This window comes from Pleurodeles waltl, chromosome 2_2 (assembly GCF_031143425.1).
Source record: "Pleurodeles waltl isolate 20211129_DDA chromosome 2_2, aPleWal1.hap1.20221129, whole genome shotgun sequence".
Lineage (NCBI taxonomy): Eukaryota > Metazoa > Chordata > Amphibia > Caudata > Salamandridae > Pleurodeles > Pleurodeles waltl.
Genome location: NC_090439.1, coordinates 802,230,265 through 802,253,307, shown reverse-complemented (window position 1 = coordinate 802,253,307; position 23,043 = coordinate 802,230,265). Strand labels below are relative to the sequence as shown.

Genomic DNA, 23,043 nt, shown 5'->3' with positions numbered 1-23,043 from the left:
TCTGCAAGTGGTGATCAGGCGACGGTTCGCAGTCAGAGGGAGGACATCGCGGGACCCAATGGACTGCAGATAGCGGCAGTGGCAAGTTACACGCACACACACTGTACCTTTGCCATATGTGTGCCCCTGCACAACACAACAAGCCACATACACACCATTATCCATTGCCATTCCACCAACAGATGCATGTCGCAAACACACATTGCCAAAGATCCATGACAAAACAAACATTCACCATTGACACTGCACCCACACGACACTACCACAGCAACCAACATAAGTACATTCATCTAAAAAAAACACATGCACAACTACACACATCACAACAACCACACACCTGAATGTTGCAAGCAACAACACATCACCACCAAATGCAGTCAACACAAATACTGACAACCCCAGCACCCACACCAGCTCCCTCACCCAGCCAATCACACCGCATATGCATATACCCATACTGACTAACACACACAACTCACAGCACAACATAACAGGTCCCCTGGCAAGGTGAATACATGGACACAGTTAACAGGTGTGAATGCACCATCATTGTGGTAGCAGCATTCAATTGGCAATGAAAACTGTCACCATTATGACGTTTGTGCATGTGTGTGATATGTTATGTACTAGTATGTCCCCATCCGTGCCTGCCCTACTCGTGCCCCCGACATAAGCATGTCACAGTAATTTAAAAAACATTGTATATGTCGGCAGTGGTCCCCGTCATCCTGTGCAGTGCCTACCCAACGTTCCCTGGCAATGCATCGTCCCTACCTTCGAGTCTGGTGACAGGAGGGGGGGGTGTTTTCTCCTTGGCACAGTGGCAGCAGTGACGGCAGGTGTTGTCCAGGAGTGTCCAAAGACTTGGGTGGAATGTGGAAAAAAGTTGAGTTTTCACCCCCACCTCCAAAATCGCTAACTCAGAAGTGGAGGTCGGACTGCCACTTTTTTTTTTTGGGCAGTGAGGCACATCCAAATCTGCACAGCAGGAAGGGTGGCTGGGGTCCCGCCGGCATCCCCTTTTCCCTCTCCCGCCATCAACGCGGGTGATATTTATTGGCGGAGATGGCAGTTCGAATGTAACCTTTCGTCTATCGGACCACCAACATGTAAATATGGCGGGCGGACCGTCACTTCAGCGGACAGGTTTCCAGTCAAAAAGTTGAAGGTGGGGCTGTTACCGCCAAGATCTATATCAGGCCCCAAGTCCTTTTGGCCGGGGCTCTAGAAAGCCAACCTGTGTATTTCTAGAAAAATCTAGTAAATGTACCAATATCTAGACTAGATGGAACACCTATCCCTTTACTGTTATAAGCTGATTTTGTTGTTTTATTATCTTGTACAGCTAATTGTTGAAAGTGTTTTACAGGCTCTTATGCAGATTTAGCAGACAATTTAGATCGGATTATCAACTACAAACGATATATGCTAACCTTTGGTCCTACATCAACTAAAACAAGAAAGTATGAGGTGACTGGCAAGTTTTCCAGAAACGTTCCTTGCATCTTCAACTTACGAGTTTGCTTTGATTAGGTGGTACAATTTGTAATCTCAGACTCCAATACATAAACCAAGTGAAGCCATATCTAATGTGTCTCAAAGATGGGCAATAAGCTATTCAACACTACTAAAATAATTTATAACAGTGTGTCTGTGGTTATCTACAGAGCCAAAGACTGGGGTAAAGTCAGTGTAGGATCTCTGCAGGCTGAAGAAAACCGTTTCTGGAGGAAACTTCCTGCTTGTCCTAGAGTACTTCTCACTTTGTCACAAAGAACTGGGCCACAGTATTTAGAAAATATAATTCATGCAGCTCCTTTGCTATCATTTGCTTCTATTTGACTAATCCAGGGTTCAATTAAGTCTGGAAATTATTAGTGACTGTTTAAAAACCTTCTCTGTAAATAGAACTCCTTGGGTATTTTAAGAAATTTTAGTTTTAGTTAAAGGGGGTCAGAACCCACCTCAAATAAAAATCACAATCTTTTTTAGGATGAACTACAAAATAAACCTGCGCTTACTGGTAACTTGGCACACAATCAGGCATAAGTTATAGGCAATGTGTAACGTACTTATGCAGAACTCAAACAGTAATAAACTGAAAACACAAGACAAATCTCAAACCAATTTACAAAAAATATAGAATATTATAATAAATAAAGTGACACCAAAAGAGTTATGAATCTGTAAAGTTCAAAATAGCATTAAGTGCCAACCAAAGTCATCTGGTTGCGCTTGACTGGGACAAAGTCAAAAGTTAAGACCGACTGCGATGGAGTGCGTCGGATATAGGGACCAAGTTCATCCCGGTGAACAGTTGTACATTTGGAAGTAGGCTCTGGAATGGACGTCAAAAATCCTATAACAGGGCAAGACAGCAGGCTGTGGCCGAAGAGGGCTCTTGTCAGATGGCTGCAGAATGAGGTCTCAGTGAAGCTGTTGACTTTTGGTGGGGAAGCTACAAGCGAGAGTGATCAGAATTTTGCACCCAGAGAAGGTCCGTTGCTGTCCAGTGGATATGTCTACATATTTGGAATTTGGATTCTTCCTGCAGGGCACGGCTACAGGCTATAGCCAAACAGGGACCCTGCGGCCAGACACCTTCTCTGCAAAGGCCCACTGGATTGGATTTGTTGCTGGGGAGAAGAAAACAGAGTCTAGAAGCTAGAGAATCTCTAGCCCAGTGGAAAAGCACTCTATTCATGTCTACTTGGCTGGTTAGACCTGGTTGGTTCTAGTCCCCTATCGTTTTCAGAGCAAAATGTTGGCAAAAATGTTTCTAAGTTCCAGGTTTCAGGTAGGAGTGGGTGGAACTCGCAGAGATTTACTCTGCGGAATTCCAGGCCACAGGACACACACGTTGTATTGTGCTATGCCATGCTATACTGTATTATGCTCCAAGTTTATGTTATACGGAACCGTGTTTCTCACATTAGGTTGTGTATGGCCCGGCATGGTGCGTAATGGTACGGTATGGCACATGAGTTTGGATGCGTATGGTATACTGTATATTTTGGAACTATAGCACCTATTCTTCAGTTACCAAAAGACAGTAGTAGCGGTAGCAGCAGATCTAGCAGCAGATCTAACTGCCATTGTCCAACATGGCCGATTGTTTCAGCGTCGCCCTCTGTAACATAACATAACAATGACCAAGCTGCCTGACTGCCCGTTGAAGTGATGGTTGACGCTTCATGGGGTCGTCACACCACACAATCAAACACGGCAGTGCCTGCATGTCCCTGTGACAGCAGAATTTGGCTGGGTGCTGCAGTGAAGCAGAGCTGAATTTTGAGCTGTGACAGGGAAGGGACTCCCCTGCTTGACTTTGACAATGCAGCACTTGTATATATAACACAGTATCTACTGTGAAAGCCTGCACAGTCAAAGCACTGACAATACCCAGTGTTCCCACCAAATATTATCACAGTTGGGAGGATAAAAGGCTAAGATGGCCATGGCGGGTCTTGAAACCTGTAATCTATAGCTCCCACGTTTATTTCTGCAACAGGCACTTTAACCCATCGAAGCACCTGACTAAAATCTGACACCCGAAACATAGAGGTTACACACAGGCTCCCTGCATGAGACACAGTAATCCACTTAGCTACGTAATGAAGTCAGACATCTCTGACTTACCAATTACTTCCTGTTGTCTGCAGCATGCACATTAACCCACTAAGTTTTGTCAGCTTTGACCCATATAATAAGCATTTTGTAATCCTATCCCTGAAGCAACATTTTAACCCACTTGACTACTGTTTATAGGGGAACGTTCTGCAATGATCATATACACAGCCAGCCAAATGTCTTTCAGTGCCCCCAAAGAATGACCATGCTGGCAGGGTCAAGATGATCGGAAACTTGGTGTCCACTGTGTCACCTTACCGGAATCCCAGGGCATGAGGGGCAGCCATGGTAGTGAAACTGCATAGAAACAGAAATTTGTGTATAAATGAGAAGTACGAGAGATTTAGCATAACACTATTTGGGTATTTTCCCCCACAATTTTTACTTTGCATAATCTGTACTGGGTGTATGCTTTGTTCTCAGTTTCTCACTTCAGTACTGTGGGGTGGGGGTTGGGGGGGAGATACTCCTTGCATTACAGTGTTATCTGATCTCCCATTCTAAGGCGGAGACATGAGAAGGCACAATATTGTCAAACCCTTTAAACACAGCACCCAGTGATATCAGTATTTGCCGAGTGCAGTGTTAAAGCAGCTAAAGACCGGGCACATTTAATGATGAGGCCCTTGGATATGGAAAGATTGCTCGTACGCTAAGAAGGGCCAGGACATTTGGGGACAGCAATTGGGGTCAAGACTCACTCCAGCAGAGGCTGCTGTAGAGTCCAGGGCAGGTCCAGTTGGAACTAGTCAGCTGGGAAGTTAAAGGTAAGGCCACTGGAAGCTTGTGTCCATGTAGCTCAAACCGGGGATTAGCTAACTGACCCCCGGATTCACTTCTCTCATGCTGGGTTCAAGGCAAATAGGTAAAGTGTTCCTTCAGGTTTGTTTTTTGAACAGCTGGACTGTCCTGCTGATTCTTCACAAGTCCAGGAGTGCTCTGAGTGGGGTACTGGGGATTACACCTTTATGGCCAGTGCCAGCCCATAGGTAGGGGAAACTCCTGGCCACTCCTTAACCAAAGGGGTAAACATTCCCAGGGGTGACATACCCACTTTTGCAACACTGTGTGCTTTACTGTAGGCTACCCCACAATACCGTTTCTCTACCTAAATCCAACAGAGCAGGACTCTTCTTTTGCTTCTGAGCTCCACATGGCCACCCACAGGTGTGGCTATGATAATGAGCAAATCTCCCTTGTGGTCATTACAAACCAGTTCTCAGACAACTCTTCCTCCGAACTAGGTGTGGAGCCCAGCTGACTAGAAAAACAAAAGCTACATCTGCCAGTGACAGGGTAGGCACATTTGAAACTCAAGGGGGAGCTGGGCACAACCTCCAACAGGTCATTCTGCTAAAGGAAGAAACATTTCTTTCCACACCCAAGTCTACTCTTTGGGATCAATATACAACACCAGAAGAGAGCCATTAATAGTCAGGTGATCCTTTATATACTGGCAGAAAGGCATATTTGGCTTAGACAGAAAAATGACAATTTTCTAAAAGTGAACTTTCTAAAATTCGACTTGCCCATCAAGCTGGATCATAAATTATTATTAAAAAGAAACCACGAACGGTTGCTCTAGCTGCTCCCAAACTAAAGTGAAGCTTTATACATTTTTGTACTGTAACCCAGTGTTTTCCTATGGGAGGGCCAGCCTTCCCACAGTGAAAAGCAACTTTGTATGTTTTTCACAGCCCTGACATGCACAACTTTAAATATGCATGTCCTACTTTTTAAATACCATGCAGCCTATCCCATGGGTATTTAGGTGCTACATTAAGGGTGACTTAAGTATTAAAAAGAAGGTTTAGGCCTGGCAAAATGTATATCTTGCCAGGCTGAGGTGGCATTTTAAACTACACGCACAGGCTATGTGGGTAGGACCGGAGGTATGTTACACAGTGCTACTTTAGTAGGTGGAACAATGAGTAAAACATCTGGAGATAATCATGTTTAATTAATTGCTCTAAATACTCTTAATAATGCTCACATTTCTGAAGACAAGTACACTTCTTTGCAGCTCCATATCGCAGTTCCTCTCTTGTCTATTTTATGGTCAGTGCTCTAAAATAGCAGATGGAATGCCATATAGCATAAGATGTGAATGGTGTGTGACAACAAACAAACGTGTGAATTTGTAAAATCATTAAACTACACTCAGGCATAATATATTTTGTTCTTCCATATCGATATAAGTTTGATTTGTTATTGGAAATTAACTTCACTGCTGGTAGTTGCAACTCAGATTACCAGGACACTGTGAATTTGGTCTTGCGAGTCCTTTCCTATCAAAAGTTATGTATTTAAGGTTTAAATTAAGTTTACAAGTTTGGAATATATCCCACAGCAGGCTGTTTATATGAGATTTCAGAAAAACATGTTTTTGTTATGTTTTAGGTGTCGGTTGGAAAATGCCTTTCTCTCAACTACTGAAAACGTAACCTCTATGCAAGCACACTGCACAGACGGTTAACTCAAGGTGTCAGTCACTGGATTCTGAAAATGAAAATAGTTTGCCCTTCATGAAAGATCAGAGGTGAATGGCACCTATGGAGAAGGCTGCAGCCAAGGCATAAGTCAAAACACAAGATGCTGAGAGCAACTGAAAAAATTGGATTGGGTGGAGGGCTTTCTATCTGCACTGTTTTAATACCAACAATCAGCCTTAATAGAAAACAGAAGTAATAACAAGTCATACCTTTAAATCAGATACTGCCTCTTCCTTTGATTTTGTTATTTCTGCTATCCTTGTCTTTTGTTCTTTCACCATCAAAGTTAGCTCTTGGATTAAAGTAGACGACTGCTTTTCTCTTTGCTTAGACTGAAGAAGGGCACTCTTGTGTTCTGTCAGATCAGTTGTGACACTTTCAAAACCATCCTTAACCTTCGGGTTAATGAAAAATAAAGCACAAAAGTCTTTTTTGGCTGCATCTGTTTTCAAAAATGTTTACCACAAATAAATACATAAAACTATAATTTACCTTCTTATAAGTAATGACCATGTTATTTTATTTGATGCTGCATGATTATTATTATTATCGATATGAGTGGGTAAAAAATAGTTTAAAGTAGCCAATAAACAAATCCTACATCAGCCCAGACTGGTAAAACTGTTCTGAGAAACTAGGACTGGGAAAGCAAAAACTTCCAGTTTTTAATGAGGTAATGCATGCACGTAAATGCATGCCCTAAAGCTGTTTCTAGGCACTAGCACCAATACGTTTTGGCAAATACTGGCCTTTTCAAAAACCTATCTATATTTTTTTTTAAATTAAAGCAACTACAAACATTTAATAGTGTAGCAGTAACAGGCCAGCATTTGGAGAGTAAACAGGATGCTAATGTACCAATTGCCTTTAGCAATATATTCATCCTATTTCAAAGGTTCTATTTATTTGTCCATGAAGATAGGTCAGTGAGAACAGTACTAACCCATAAAAATGCATTATTTGAAAATCATATGTTCCAATAATGGACAGTAAATTAGACATCATTAATTAGGCAATACTAATGTTAATTATTTACAGCATTTACAACGGAACAAGTGGAGGATGAAGTGCTACCTAAAACACGTTATTAATAAAATTAAGGGAAATAGAGAACAAGCCCATGCAATGGCTTCAATGGCCTGGGTCTAATACATCTACGTCTAATGCCTAGTGCAGTATATTCAATATACTAAGACGTAAAACATAAATATCTGCATTTATTGGATACGTTCATGCACTGAACCAGTAACAGACAACAGAAGTATGATACATGGTGCTACTTAAAACAGGTTATTATTAGGGTAGTAAGAGGAAGAAACGGACACAAAACTATAGTGCCTTAGAATTACAAATAGATGAAGGAACATTAATTTTTCTTTTCCCACACACAACTTGCTTCATTTCAAAAGTCACAAGATGCAAGAGTAGGCTCATGTGTCTTTATATGCACAAGGCTAGCAAAGCTACTGGGCTAAATCAACCCAGAATAGGTAAAATACCATGTAATATAGAAATAATTACAAGTGCTTCCATTTTACACAATGCACTGCATGCAAACTAATGTTTATTTCCCTTTGAAAACTTCTCTTCACTGCTGTTTTTGCATTTATACAGGGGAGCTAACAAAGTTAATTCTTGTCCTTTAGCATTATATTTCAAATGATTAACTGACGACCTAGGCTCACAACTGTTGTGCTCTACTTCAAAGCCTTCTTCCTGTCTCTGAAGGCACTATTTAAACAAATGGCTGCTGCTCCTTTGAAGCCCCTGTCTCTGTGTAGCTGTAATAATCCACAATTTATATAAAGAAAGGGCTGGAAATCCCCTACTCTTTGCCCTCAGGAAGTAAACATTGCCTCTTTCAGGTTTACTGGATTTCACAATAGGAGAAAGCAAAAAGGAGTGATTGTGACATTCAAAGTATTATTAAATTTAACTACTTGACTTATGTAAACCATGACTGTCCCTTTTTATGCCCATGGCAACTTTAAACGGGAAATGTTTGAAGATTATAGATAATGTTGTTATTTCCTGAAAGTCATCTGCACTCAATTCCATGAGCTCACCCCTATACATGATGTACTGTAGTGAAACTCCATAGACATAACCTATTCTAGTGGTTTCTGTACCTGGGTATAAATGAGTGTTCAGACTAGTACTAGATTCTGGGGGATCCCCTGGCTCTTATTTTGATTCACAGGCATTTTAATAAAACTAAGACCAAAGCAAAATCTGAAGTCGTAATTTTCTTCCATTTTTATTGATTTAGAGGCAGGGCTTCCTGTTTAGAGTCTGGAAGCTATCTATCTGCATCGTGTAGGCATTGGGTGAGGATGGGGTGGGAGACCATGTCAAATGTAGCAGAGAAGCCTAGAAGGATGAGGGCTGCTGTGCCTCCTGTGTCTAGAGTCATGTGGAGGTCATCTATGGCAGCGATGAGGCAAGTTTGTGTGCTGTGGTCGGTTCTGAAACCAGACTGAGTAGTGTTGATGTGTTCGGTGAGGTGTCTGTTGACAATTTTCTATAAGACCTTGGCTGGAAATGGTAGCAGGGAGACTGGTCTGTAGTTGGCGAATGTTGAGAGATCCGCTGAAGGTTTCTTCAGCAATGGAAGGACAGTTGAATGTTTCTAAGGGCCATATGTACGAATCCATTTTCCCATAGACAGAGAATGGGTAAAACCCTTTGATACATCTGGCCCAAGTGTCTGGGAAGGTCGCAGAAGAGGTAGAGGAAGTCAGAATGGGTTGGTGCATGGTGCTAATGGGTTGCAGTCCTCTGGACTAGGTGTGGTGAAAGCTGGGATCTTATGTGGCACCCGAATGGATGGACTGCATAGTGGTGGCGGTTTCTTCTGGGCCATGACAGACCATGTGGTTAGCATTGGTTCGTTGGTAAAGATTGGGAGGTATTTGGTGAGGTCTGTCCGGTCTTGTGAGAGTTAAAGTTTCTATAAATAGTGAGGATTTTTTTGTTGTTGAAGGATTGAGAGAGACTGTTGCAGAGATACTGCAAGGGTGCAATTGAGTTGGAGCCAGCCGCCAGTGAAGTGAAATCCTTCGCAATGGTGAAGAGTTCTTTGCCAGCAATAATGCGGTCTGCCAAAGCAGCATGTTTTGTAGGCTAGTCATTTGGTTGTAGCGTCTCAGGGCGGATTTGAATGTGCTCCTATCTGTATTGTCCTGGCTCAGTTTCCATTTGGCTACAGTTGTTTGCAGTGGTGTTTGATCATCTGTGTTCCATTTCAAGCATATCATATTCTGGCAGAAGTACATTTTGCTTCTTTTAAGATGTTCAGACAAGCCAATGGAAAAAGTAAATGACCATAGTCTCTGAACTCAGAAACCATGCTGTCAAATTCAAAGAAGGTTAGGTTGGGTGTTGAATTTTCCCTTGAAATCTAAATCTGGTCAGATCTGGTTTGCGCAAAAATCTTCCTTGAGGCTCCATGGACAGCTGTGGAAGGTCCGGGCACCACCACTACCTCAGCCAGTTCAGCACTAGCAATATCATTGTCACTGAAGAACTCCACAGTTTCAATATTACTGAAAGAATGAGTGGGATCCGGGCAAAAGCGTAAAGAAAGGGTCTTGACCAACTGATCAGAAGGACATTGCTAAATAGCCCAATTCTGATTGTATGGATACGATTTCTTGGTATTTTCTTCTTTTCATCTTTACAAAAAAGTCAGTTTACAATTTTCCCCACTCTTTGAAGATGTTGTTTGCAACTTTGTTGTGCAAGACTGATTTGTGAGACTCTTTGTAATAGCAACCAAGAAAGTCTGCTTGCTGATTCATCGTTCCTGAAATGTGCACCACTGTAGCATCAGTTTCCTCGCTGGGACCCAGAACCAGATTGTTTGCGCTTCCATGGAAAGGGGTCTCAACCTGGTGCCACCTTGCCTGTTCAGGTAATGCATGATGATGGTATTGCCTGTTTGCATTTGGATTGCTGATTTCTTCAGGGATGGCAGAAAAACATTGAGGGCTAAGTAGAACGGGCCCCATTCCAAATAATTAACGTACCACAAGTCTAACTTGGCTGTCCGTTAATAGTCAGATGTTCTAGATGAGCTCTCGATCAACTAACAGCGAAGCATTTGTCACTACAACTTCTGACAGAAGCTCCTTTTGAAAAAGGAGTCAATTTTGTCTCTTGTATCACCATGCTAGAGATTGTCTTCCTTAAGAGGTTACCGTTAGCTTGTTTTCCCAATTTGTTCCTCTTCTGACCCCACTGGTCCTCTAGGACTTCTATGTATTGTTTCAGGGGCATCATGTGGAAATTTGTATTTGGGACACTGTAATACAGGATTACACATAGCCTAGAAGGGAAGAAAGTTCTCTGGCTGTTGGGTTGGAGGTGTTACTCAGCAGATGATTTTAGTCCGAAACAGACAACACTGTCTTCTTCGTAGAAAACACTCGTTTGTATGAGGTCAATAAAAAGTTTAAGATTGGTATTGAGATGAAGTTTTATTAGATGATCATAAGTCTCAGTTTGTGCAGTAGCTGTAAGGTGTTACAAAATTGTGTCTCAACATTGCGTAACTGTAGGATTTAGCAGCCAGTCATCCAGGTAAGGATAGGGCAGGTGGGCTGCTACTACTGCCATACATTTTGAGAACACAGCTAACTTTAGGGCAAATGGCAGAACTGTGTATTTATTTTCTTTGGTGCTTCCCCGCTGCGATACATTTTGAGAACATATTAGAAGATAACTTTAGGGCTAATGGCAGAAGTGTGTATTTATTCTCTTAGGTGCTTCCCCGCTACATTATGAAAATAATCATCTAGCTGATGTGCTGAACACATCTATTAGTTGTACTGCATATGCAGAGAGATTTGATGCAAGGCGAGGGTTCAGAAATGTTCAGTCTTTCTAATCTGGTTCACAAACCGCAGGTCTAATTTCGGTCTGTATTGCTTTTTTTTTTCTATTTATTTATTTTTTGGGAACCTCTGAGAACCTTGGTCTTTCTGATGAGATGGAACTGGCACAACTGCATATTTCCTAACTAGGATAGGTGGTTCGCCCCGACCCACATCCCGAGGATCGGTATTTTCAAAAGCCAGTGAAGAGATAGAACCATGTGTAAGAAATACCTCTGATCTTTCTTGATCAAAGGAAGAATTTCTTTAATTCTTTCTCACTCTGGCGGAGCAGTAGCCTCTCGGGATGAGGCATGTCTGCATCTTATTATGACCAAATCAGGCTTCGGTTCAATCTTTTAGAAAACCAGGATCCTATTTTGGTGCCCTCTATTTTTTTTAACTGCTGCAGAGCGACTGCTTTTGTAGTGGCAAAGAAAAAAGGCTGAGGTGAAAATAGCAAAAAGTCACTTCACTTAACTTAAAGATCTTAAAGGCATCGAGTAAACATGAACAAGCAAAGATTTGCTAACAATTTCAAGTAAAAAAAAAAATATAAAAAAAAAAAACATTGGTGTGTGAAGACTCATATGTGATCTAAAATTCATAGCTCATTGGAGATGGAAAACAGAGTTGACTGTGAGGCCACTTACACAGTAGCCTCAAACATGTGAAGGAGGCTCCTGGAGCCTTCGATAAACAGGTTTATTTTTAGGCTGAAAGCCGAGATAGCCTATAAGGCTACAACCTTCACAAAAGTTTATATATGCTCTAGATCTCTCAGGACTGCCAATTCTATCTAGAAAAAACTGCAGCTGGACCCCTCTGAGAAAGTTTTTTTGTGTTTATTTGGTAAAAGAATAACATGTCTTTTAACCTCCAGAGAATGTGAGTAACCTTAGCTGTAATTCAACATAAAATAGTGATAAAAGTATGTTTCAATTTTACTGTTTACAATAATTGTTTGTTTTTTCTCTTTTTCTAATGTTAAAATAATGTTACATTCCTACAGAGCGGGCATGTTGCTGGTCTTTAGAGGTGGGAGAGCTCACACTGTAGAATGAGGAATCTCAGGGTCATGTCCACTCTGCTGCCCATGTAATCAATGCTCTTTGCAATCCCCTTCCATTCTCCTGCTTCCTGTGAGTGAGTACTGCAAGTTTATTTCATTCTTTGCGTTACCCTTCTCCACTACCATTTGTTCCATACTTTCGAACCACACAACATCATCATTTGTTTTCAAGTGAACTAATCCGGGTCAGAAAACAGAAGACTCTTTGTGCAAAGGGAACAAAGCAAACAGTTGTGAGTGCACGTGTATATTTTACTGCGTATCTGCATTTACATTTAAAAACAGGTAACATAAATATAGCAGGCATACATTTGCAATTCTAAAATGTAAAACACTTTCGTCTTGAAGTACAGGAAGTCAACTGTATTAAACTTTTACACCGGAGCATTGTTCCCTTTTAGGGTCGAGCCTGCGAGTGCATGCGCCAGCGCATGCGTCTAGGTGGCAAGACTCTGTTGTGTTCTGTAAAGGACTTGGAGCCCGCCTGTCATTCACCATTTGTTGGTTTGCACAGCACTCTTCTTCACAGCCTCGTAATTCATCAATATTTAGCAACACAAAAGGATGATGGACGGGGTGCTGAACAATGCAAACACTCACCCCAAGTCACTTATCTGGGTTTAATCCATTGTTCTTTTGCACACCATGCCACCCCAGTTTGGACCCAGCCATATGCAAAATTAGTCTTGACCCTGTTCCTCATGGGAACAATCCAGCCCGAACTGCCAGGCCAGATCCTCCCTGGACTGAATACAAGCATCCTGGAACTGGTTTCAGAGTATCACCCTTCATCAATCAGACTAGCTTGAGTCCAGTGGCACAGTGAGCAAGGGACCCATGTCTGGGCATACTTTTCCCATTCAGGGCAACTTTAGCAACGCAAAAGGATGATGGACGGAGTGCTGAACAATACAAACACTAACCCCCAGTCACAGATATGCCATCGTTCTTTTGCTCACCGTGCCACCCCAGTTTGGACCCAGCCATATCCAAATCAGTGTTGATCCTGTTCCCCATGGGAAAACTCCAGCCCGAACTGCCAGGGCAGGGCCTCAAGGCATGCCCGGCATCATTTCCATTTCTCTGTGTGGAGCAGGGATCAAGCACTAATTGATGCAACTTAATAAGTGCCTGTAGGAAGTTGGCTCTGTACATACTATTTCAAAGTAAGAAATAGTGTGACAGAGTCCAAGGGTTCCCCTTAGAGGTAAGATAGTGGCAAAAGTTGATAATTCTAATGCTCTATTTTGTGGTAGTGTGGTCGAGCAGTAGGCTTATCAGAGAGCAGTGTTAAGCATTTGTTGTACACACACAGGCAATAAATGAGGAACACACACTCAAAGTCTTACTCCAGGCCAATAGGTTTTGATATTGAAAAATATATTTTCTTAGTTTATTTTAAAAACCACAGGTTCAAGATTTACAGTTAATACTTTAAATGTAAGGTACTTCACTTAGATACTTTTGGAACTTTGAATGAAAACAATATCATGTACAGTCTTTGTAAAAATGGCAATAAGCTATTTTCAAAGTGGACACTGCAAAATCAACAGTTCCTGGGGCAGGTAAGTAAAGGTTAGATTAGGAGGTAAGTAAAACACTTACAAGTCTCAGTCCTGAGGCATAGGCAGCCCACCGTTGGGGGTTCAAGGCAACCCCAAAGTTACCACACCAGCAGCTCTGGGCCGGTCAGGTGCAGAGGTCAAAGAGGTGCCCAAAACACATAGGCGCCTATGGAGAACAGGGGTGCTCCGGCTCCAGTCTGCCAGCACGTAAGTACCCGCGTCCTCGGGGGCAGACCAGGGGGGTTTTGGAGAACACTGGGGGGGACACAAGTAGGCACACAAAACACACTCTCAGCGGCACAGGGGCGGCCGGGTGCAGTGTGCAAAGCAGGCGTCGGGTTTTGTGTAGGTTTTAATGGAGGGACCCCGGGGTCACTCTAGCGGTGCAGGCAGGCACGGGGGCTTCTCGGGACAGCCACCACCTGGGCAAGGCAGAGGGTCGTCTGGGGGTCACTCCTGCGTCGAAGTTCGGTTCCTTCAGGTCCTGGGGGCTGCGGGTACAGGGTTGGTTCCAGGCGTTGGGTCCATTGTTACAGGCAGTCACGGTCAGGGGGAGCCTCTGAATTCTCTCTGCAGCCGTCGGTGTGGGGGATCAGGGAGGTCATCTCTGGTTACTCACGGCTCGCAGTCGTTCGGGAGTCCTCCCTCAGGGGTTGGTTTTCTGCAGGTCGAGCCGGGGGCATCAGGTACAGAGTGTAGAGTCTCACGCTTCTGGCGGAAAACGTGATGTTCTTGGAAGTTGCTTCTTTGTTGCAAAGAAGTCGCTGGTTTTGAACAGGGCCGCTGTTCACAGGAGTTTCTTGGCCCTGTAGTCCAGGGCAGTCCTCTGAGGCTTCAGAGGTCGCTGGTCCCTGTCGGATGTGTCGCTGGAGCAGGTTTTCGAAGTTGGAGACAGGCCGGTAGGGCAGGGGCCAAAGCAGTTGTCGTCTTCCTCCTTCTCTGCAGGCTCGTAGGTCAGCAGTCCTTCTTGTTTCTTCAGGTTGCAGGAATCTGATTTCCTGGGATCTGGGGAGCCCCTAAATACTGAATTTAGGGGGGTGTTTAGGTCTGGGTGGGCAGTAGCCAATGGCTACTGTCCTTGAGGGTGGCTACACCCTCTTTTTGCCTCCTCCCTGTGGGGCACATCCCAAATCCTATTGGGGGAATCCTCCAAACTCAAGATGGAGGATTTCTCACGGCAGGGGTCACCTCAGCTCAGGACACCTTAGGGACTGTCCTGACTGGTGGGTGACTCCTCCTTGTTTTTCTCATTATCTCCTCCAGCCTTACCACCAAAAGTGGGGGAAGTGGCCAGAGGGGCGGGCATCTCCACTAGCTGGGATGCCCTGGGGCACTGTAACAAAAGGGGTGAGCCTTTGAGGCTCACGCCAGGTGTTACAGTTCCTGCAGGGGGAGGTGAGAAGCACCTCCACCCAGTACAGGCTTTGTTCTTGGCCACAGAGTGACAAAGGCACTCTCCCCATGTGGCCAGCAACATGCCTGGTGTGTGGCAGGCTGGCAGAAACTGGTCAGCCTACACTAGAAGTCAGGTAGGTATTCATGGGGCATCTCTAAGATGCCCTCTGGGTGTATGTTACAATAAATTGCACACTGGCATCAGTGTGCATTTATTGTGCTGAGAAGTTAACTTCCCAGTTTTCAGTGTAGCCATTATAGAACTGTGGAGTTCGTGTCTGACAAACTCCCAGACCGTATACTCTTATGGCTACCATGCACTTACAATGTCTAAGGTTTTGCTTGACACTGTAGGGGCATAGTGCTCATGCACATATGCCCTCACCTGTGGTATAGTGCACCCTGCCGTAGGGCTGTAAGGCCTGCTAGAGGGGTGACTTACCTATGCCACAGGCAGTGTGAGGTTGGCATGGCACTCTGAGGGGAGTGCCATGTCGACTTAGTCATTTTCTCCCCACCAGCACAGACAGGCTGTGAGGTAGTGTGCATGTGCTGAGTGAGGGGTCCCTATGGAGGCATAAGACATGCTGCAGCCCTTAGAAACCTTCCCTGGCATCAGGGCCCTTGGTACCAGGGGTACCAGTTACAAGGGACTTGCCTGACTGCCAGGGTTGTGTCAATTGTGGAGCCAAAGGTACAGTTTAGGGAAAGAACACTGGTGCTGGGGCTTGGTTAGCAGAGTCCCAGCACACTTTCAAATCATAACTTAGCATCAGCAAAAGCAAAAAGTTGGGGGTAACCATGCCAAGGAGGCATTTCCTTACAGTGCCCGTCCACTTCTCCAGACATGATCGAGGTACTATTTGTTATTTTTAGCTTATAGTGCCCCACAAACAGAAGGCTCATGTTTAATGCAAATCTTCATGCGAGTGTGTGGCATGGTGCAGAGCTGGGGTGGGAGTGTTCCAAGAGAGACCCTGACTTCACATCAGCCCGGTTAGTCTTTGTTGAGTGGGTGGGCTTGGGGCTACTTTTCGCTTATCCAGAATGTTCATATAATTAAACTCCAACGGCATTTATATCTTGGTTTTGTAACTCTGACAAATCAAGTGTGGCGAGTAGCACAGTACTTAAGATTAAAGATTATGCTTTTGTTTAGTTTGGTTATCAAGTTGACAAGTGTATTCTTCAGATGAAAAGCATTTCATGCATGTCCATGTCAATCATTATCTAAGGATCTTTATGATTAAAATGATTACTTTTGGATTGGTTAGGTTAATGCTTAGGTTGATAAATTGGGATTATAGAGAAAAGGTAAATTAAATAGTTACATTAGAGGAGCTGAAATTTTATTGCTGGTAAGAGAATTAGTGAGTTCCTGACAATTTCAGGTAGAGAAAGCGTATAGATTATAAAGAAAATATATTTATCGGCGTGGCTGAGCCAGTGACCAAGTTGGCCACACTGCATTGAAGCTCCGGGGACCTTGCCCAAACGCTGTCTACAGGCGCAATCTGGCTTCTGTAATTTGCCAAACCGGCTAGTTTACAGGGTGCAAAGGGTGCTGTGCCTGAAATCGCTACCCACATGCCTCAACTATTCCCACCTAAGCCGCTACTTCGTCTGCCTGCAGCTGTGGCCTGACACAGCCATGCAGAGAAAAGGATCTGCAGGCGAGGCTGAGGATGTGGTCGCTGGGTGCGCTGCCTGAATCGGCAGCCCGGCAACTTCACGGACCTTCAAGATTACATTAATCACACCGCACACTTCATAGTTGGCACCCCTGATCGACCTCGCGATGGCCCCTCTGGTGTGTTGAGGGTGCACCCAGATTGTGGCCATATTAATGTGTGCACAGACGTCCTCTTGTTGGCCTTACCCGCAAGGTGCTATTTAGGCCTCACCATTCGCTTCCACTTGGGTCTCTCATGCCCACCCAGTTCAACCAGATAATTGATGGAAACGCGTGATACGAAGCTACCCCTTGCTACTGCTGATCAGACGGGACCTCCTGCAGACCTATTACAGCAACGAAGGCAAGTGCGATGAGTCACCGTGGGGTGCCTGATGCAACTGGTGATCTAGGCCTCTTATTGTCTTATGCTCGCTGATCTGACCCATTCTCGCAACACATTACTTTGGGACCGTTGCAGACGCACATTTCCTTTGCTCGCACCCAGTGTTCGTGTTGCACACCGACTTCTGTCATTATCTGCCCACGTTCTGAACCTATACTCGCACAATTTGGGATCCGCTGGCATCCTGCCCCTGAGACCCTGAAATGTTAATGCTGACCACTGTATTGATTATCGTACAACAAAGTACTACAGCATTTGCCTACATCAGTCACACTGAGGCTCTCAAGCTTCTAGAAGATATCCTCTCCTACAGTGGGGCTAGGTAGTCTTCGTCTTTCACTGCCTGACGTACTATTACCTCCTAAGCACGATGGGTCGAGGAGACCGTAAGCAGAAGCATTAACCATTCAATTCCACAAAGACACCACAACTGCAACATTAACCACAAGGTGACGAAGACCCCCTCTCTAATGCTGCCTCAGGTCCCTCAGTATGGGCCCCATCATGCAGATTTGTGAGCTGGTTTTAAAGCCATAGATACAAGATACGGCACCTTGACTACTCTCCTAGACCGCATGCCTTGACCGACATACCACTACACTAAATGGTGCAGAGCACAGGATATCAGCAACTGAAGGTGAAAACTTGGATGCCCTGACATGTCTTGAGAAAGAGGAGCGCCTACTGAAAACCACAGTTGCTAAAAATTAAGATTTTGAGGCATGCTCTAGTCGCAATAACCTACGTATTGCAGGAATTGGGTAGACTACTAATATAGGGAACATGGACATTTTTGTGGAAAAACTCCTGGTGGAACCGTTTGGTAGGGAAGCCTTCACTGTCGAGAGGGCCCATAGATCACTTGGACGTTTCCATACCTGGTACGCTTCCGCACCCAATCATTGTTCAGCTCCTCAATTACTGGAATTGTGACAAAGTACTGCGCATGGCTCAGGAAATGGGGCCACATCACTATCAAGGCATGGCATTACCCTAATTACTAGATTTCATGCAGCCTGTCTAGTAGGCGCGGAATAAGTTCACTGATGTAAAAACACTCTTCAGAAACGTGGCCTCCGGTATGGTATGCTGTATCCAGCAAGGTAATGGGTTGAGATGAACAGGCAACCCTATGTGTTCAATACACCTGTAGGTGCTGTTCAGTTCTACAAGCAACAAAAAATCAGTGTGAGTTCGCCAGAGCATACCTCATCCACTCTGTCTCCAGCTACCTCCACCCTGAAAGTTCCTTTCACTGTATTTACTGCCTAGTCTTGGAGTTCTAGCTTTGCAGTTGTCCTGATAATCTGACGCACGTGGATGTTATGCTATAGACACAGACTATTCTTGATCTACCGATTAGACAGACCTCAACTTGCCCACTGTATAAACGGGTGATGCTCCTCTCCCTCAGCGTTGTTACACCCCCAAGGTGTACACCACCCTGTTTAATCTGATCTGTTTGGGAGATATTGGAATTCACCAGTGGTTGTCAACACGGGTGTGGGTGGGGAGTTACCTTTTTGCTCTGTTTGATCATGGATGCTACACTGTTATTATGCTACACAACATTCCACACACACACCACCTCACATATACAAGATATACTACCAGATGTCACACACTTGTCCTGTGTCATGTATAACATGGAACATCAGAGGGCCCAATAGCCCCAATAAAAGGAAGCAGGTACTTTCCTACCTAAACAGAAATGGTATTAAATCGTCATTTCTGATATAGACCCACTTATCACCCTACGTTGATTACACTTATGCTGAGCCATGGGGCACTAATCAATTCTTCTCCTTGTGTCTGGGGTCCTGGCAGGCAAAACAGTCTTGATGGTAAACGTGTATGCACCCAAAGTTGATTCCCTGAAGTTCTATCACAACCTCTCAGCCTTGATAAGTCTATCCAAGACTGACTATATCCTCCTGGGTGGTGACTTCAACATTACATGCCACCCTAGCGTCGACTCAACTGGCTCCCCAATGATTTTTAAGCCACAGTCAATGCAGGCGCTCACTGACCTCCTTGATATCTTTCATCTCACTGATACATGGCGCTCTCGTCACCCACAAACAAAGGATTACACCTTTTACTCTGCCCCACATAATGTTTGGACCCGTATAGATCATTCGTATGTGTCTCCAAGGATGCTCCCCTGGCTTACTGATATTACACATAACCTGCACAGACTTTCAGATCACACTCCAATGACGTTACTTGTCCCACGTAAAAGTCATTTAGTCCGACATTGGAGCTTCCCTGCAAATGCGTTGCATGATGACATTTTCCACACGGAAATCCGAGATGCAATAAACTAATATTTTACGACTAATACAGGATCTGTCCAGAAACACACTTTACTCTGGGAGGCATTTAAGGGCTTAATTAGGGAAGTGTGTATCATTAAGCACGCAGGAGTGCCCTGCAGTATTAGAAATGGCCTAGCTAAAGTAAAGGAGAAACTATGTGACTTGGATCGACAGAGCATGTCCATTATGCATAGCCCACACTTACCCAGCAGATTCACACTAACAGGAATTCCGAGACCTGGCCTCGTGAGTTTATATATTTATGCAAGTATGCCAGAGCACGCAAGCATGGGAGGGCGAGGGGCCAGACCGCCAATTGTCTCAACTCCTGAGGCCACCATACCATGCTACATACAAGACGCGTCTATTGCAGGCAGACAACACGATAACTCCAGTTAACGTCACCATTGCAGTTACGGTCATGCCATATTACAAACAACTGGACACCTCCAGTACGTGCAAGAAAGATTCAACCCTGGCCGAGGGGTTACCTGAAATTGCCGTGGTATGGCTAGACGGTGGACAACAACAATTCCTGGCTCCTCCCATCACCTGTGAAAAGATATTCCAGGCCATTGATGCCCTAAGCGTCTCCAAGACCCCTGTTTTAGATGGTTTCATGGGAAACTTTTACAATGCATATAAGACTATTTTGACTCTGCACCTACTGGAAGTGTTTGCTGATTCTCTTGAAATGGGCCGACTCCCCCCCCACACTGCGAGGAGTCATCAATACTCTGCTTCTCAAACCTGACAAACCCCCCTCCTTTGTACTTCCTATATGCCTCTATCACTACTAAGATAACAAAACACTGGCCAAGGAAACAGCTACGCGCCTCTCCCTCTTAACGGATCGTATAATCTCTCCGATTTCAGTCAGGCTTTGTCCCGCATTGCTCCACCTTGATCAACCTCTGCACAGTATTCGATATAATTAACCAGATTTCTCCCATTACCCCTGCAAGGGTTGCTCTAATAGATGCTGAAAAAGCATTTGACTCGTTTGAAAGGTTGTTCCTTCATGCGACATTAATTCCCAGTTTAGTTTCCAAAGGATTTACAGACCTCATTAAACTGCTTTATGGAGCTCCATTTGCACGCCTCAGAATAAATGGCACGCTCTGGGATTTTGTCCCCAACAAGAGGCACCTGACAAGGCTGCCCACTTTCCCAGCTCCTATTTATTATCACCATGGCCCCCCTTGTTTGGCACCTTCAAGAATGCCATTTAGACAGGGGCCTCAGATTTCACCATGGCCCATTATTAGCCTCACTATACACAGATGATATACAATTATTTGTTCGCAATTCCATCGGTCAATCTTCAGTCTCTTATCTGAAAGGTGATACGCTTCAGGACTTTTTCTAGTTTATCCATCAACTGGAATAAATCTCTTCCCATTGACAGAGACCACGGTGCAGTGTGTTCTTGATTATCTCCTACAGTGGTGCATGGGCTCCTCAAAATATCTTGGCATCTATTTATATAGAAACTTCTCCGAGGTGATACACTAACTACAGCCCCCTTGTAGACAAGCTCACAACTCAAAATGAGTGTTGGATTAAATTACATTTGGCAATAGCAGGATGCATTGCCATTATCAAAATGGTGGTTCTTCCACGATTCCTATATCCTTTTTTAAACATTCCCATTGCCCTAACAGTTTTTTTGCCACACTGTGCGGCCTGCTAGCACGCTTCATATGGGCTTGGCTGCCGATCCCTTATACGCTGGGACACGCTGACATTACCACAGGACAGAGGCGGCTTTGGGGTTCCTGATTCACACCTATAATACTTACTGACTCAATCACATTTTGCTTATTATTGGTACCACCTAAATGCCAGGATACCTTATCTCACACCAGAAAGAATGTAGGCCCTTTATCTCCCTCTTTCCTCCATCCTTTCTCAGGGATTACCGTGGAATCCCACTGACATACACACACTTCCTACTACTTGCTGGGCCTGGTCCAAAATTTTACGTTATTTGGGTTGTGACACTCTATACTCTCCACATATACCCCTCACGAATAACCCATGGCTTCCACTCACTCAGGAAAGATTGAAACAGCGCACGCTTGTCACTTATCGGCTGCATGTTATGGGCGAGCTGTTTGTTAACAGTACCCTGCAGTCTATTTCTGTTATGGCGGAAGGGAGCGGTTCCACACATATGGACAGATCTATGTCTACCACTTGCATAGTACATTATGTGATGTCTAGCCCACTTACCCTGTGGAACCTAAATAATTTACTCCCCCCACATTACAAATCTCAGCTCCAGACCACTCCTGCTTAATGTCCCAACTGTACCACACTTCCATGCAGATGAGACCCATTGGTGCAGAGAAGTCGAGGATTGCTTGGGAACGCGATTTGGGGCATTCCAAACCTGGTATTATTGCTGCATGCTGTAAGGAAATGCCTCCTTGACATGGTTACCCCCTGACTTTTTGCCTTTGCTGATGCTAAGTTTTGATTTTAAAGTGTGCTGAGGCATGCTAACCAGGCCCCAGCACCAGTGTTCTTTCCCTAAACTGTACTTTAGTTTCCACAATTGGCACACCCTGGCATCCAGGTAAGTCCCTTGTAACTGGTACCAAGGGCCCTGATGCCAGGGAAGGTCTCTAAGGGGTGCAGCATGTATTATGCTACCCTGGGGACCCCTCACTCAGCACAGACACACTGCTTGCCAGCTTGTGGGTGCTGGTGAGGACAAAACGAGTAAGTCGACATGGCACTCCCCTCAGGGTGCCATGCCAACCTCACACTGCCTATGCAGTATAGATAAGTCAACCCTCTAGCAGGCCTTACAGCCCTAAGGCAGGGTGCACTATACCATAGGTGAGGGCACAAGTGCATGAGCACTGTGCCCCTACAGTGTCTAAGCAAAACCTTAGACATTGTAAGTGCAGGGTAGCCATAAGAGTATATGGTCTGGGAGTCTGTCATGCACGAACTCCACAGCACCATAATGGCTACACTGAAAACTGTGAAGTTTGGTATCAAACTTCTCAGCACAATAAATGCACACTGATGCCAGTGTACATTTTATTGTAACATACACCCCAGAGGGCACCTTAGAGGTGCCCCCTGAAACCTTAACCGACTATCCGTGTAGGCTGACTGGTTTTAGCAGCCTGACACACTAGAGACATGTTGCTGGCCACATGGGGAGAGTGCCTTTGTCACTCTGTGGCTAGTAACAAAGCCTGTACTGGGTGGAGGTGCTTCACACCTCCCCCTGCAGGAACTGTAACACCTGGTGGTGAGCCTCAAAGGCTCACCCCCTTTGTTACAGCACCACAGGGCACTCCAGCTAGTGGAGTTGCCCGCCCCCTCCGGCCACGGCCCCACTTTTGGCGGCAAGGCCGGAGGATATAATGAGAAAAACAAGGAGGAGTCACTGGCCAGTCAGGACAGCCCCTAATGTGTCCTGAGCTGAGGTGACTCTGACTTTTAGAAATCCTCCATCTTGCAGATGGAGGATTCCCCCAATAGGGATAGGAATGTGACCCCCTCCCCTTGGGAGGAGGCACAAAGAGGGTGTACCCACCCTCAGGGCTAGTAGCCATTGGCTACTAACCCCCCCAGACCTAAACACGCCCCTTAAATG

At 44.7% G+C, this 23,043-nt stretch overlaps 1 protein-coding gene across 1 annotated transcript in view; it reads right to left on the bottom strand.

Moving 5' to 3' along the window:
• LRRCC1 (leucine rich repeat and coiled-coil centrosomal protein 1) overlaps nt 1–23,043 on the bottom strand; it is a 297,998-nt gene that overhangs the window by 150,284 nt on the left and 124,671 nt on the right. Inside the window, exon 13 of the mRNA XM_069220424.1 lies at nt 6,332–6,517. Coding sequence (XP_069076525.1) covers nt 6,332–6,517 — 186 coding nt within the window. The remainder of the gene's footprint in view (nt 1–6,331; nt 6,518–23,043) is intronic.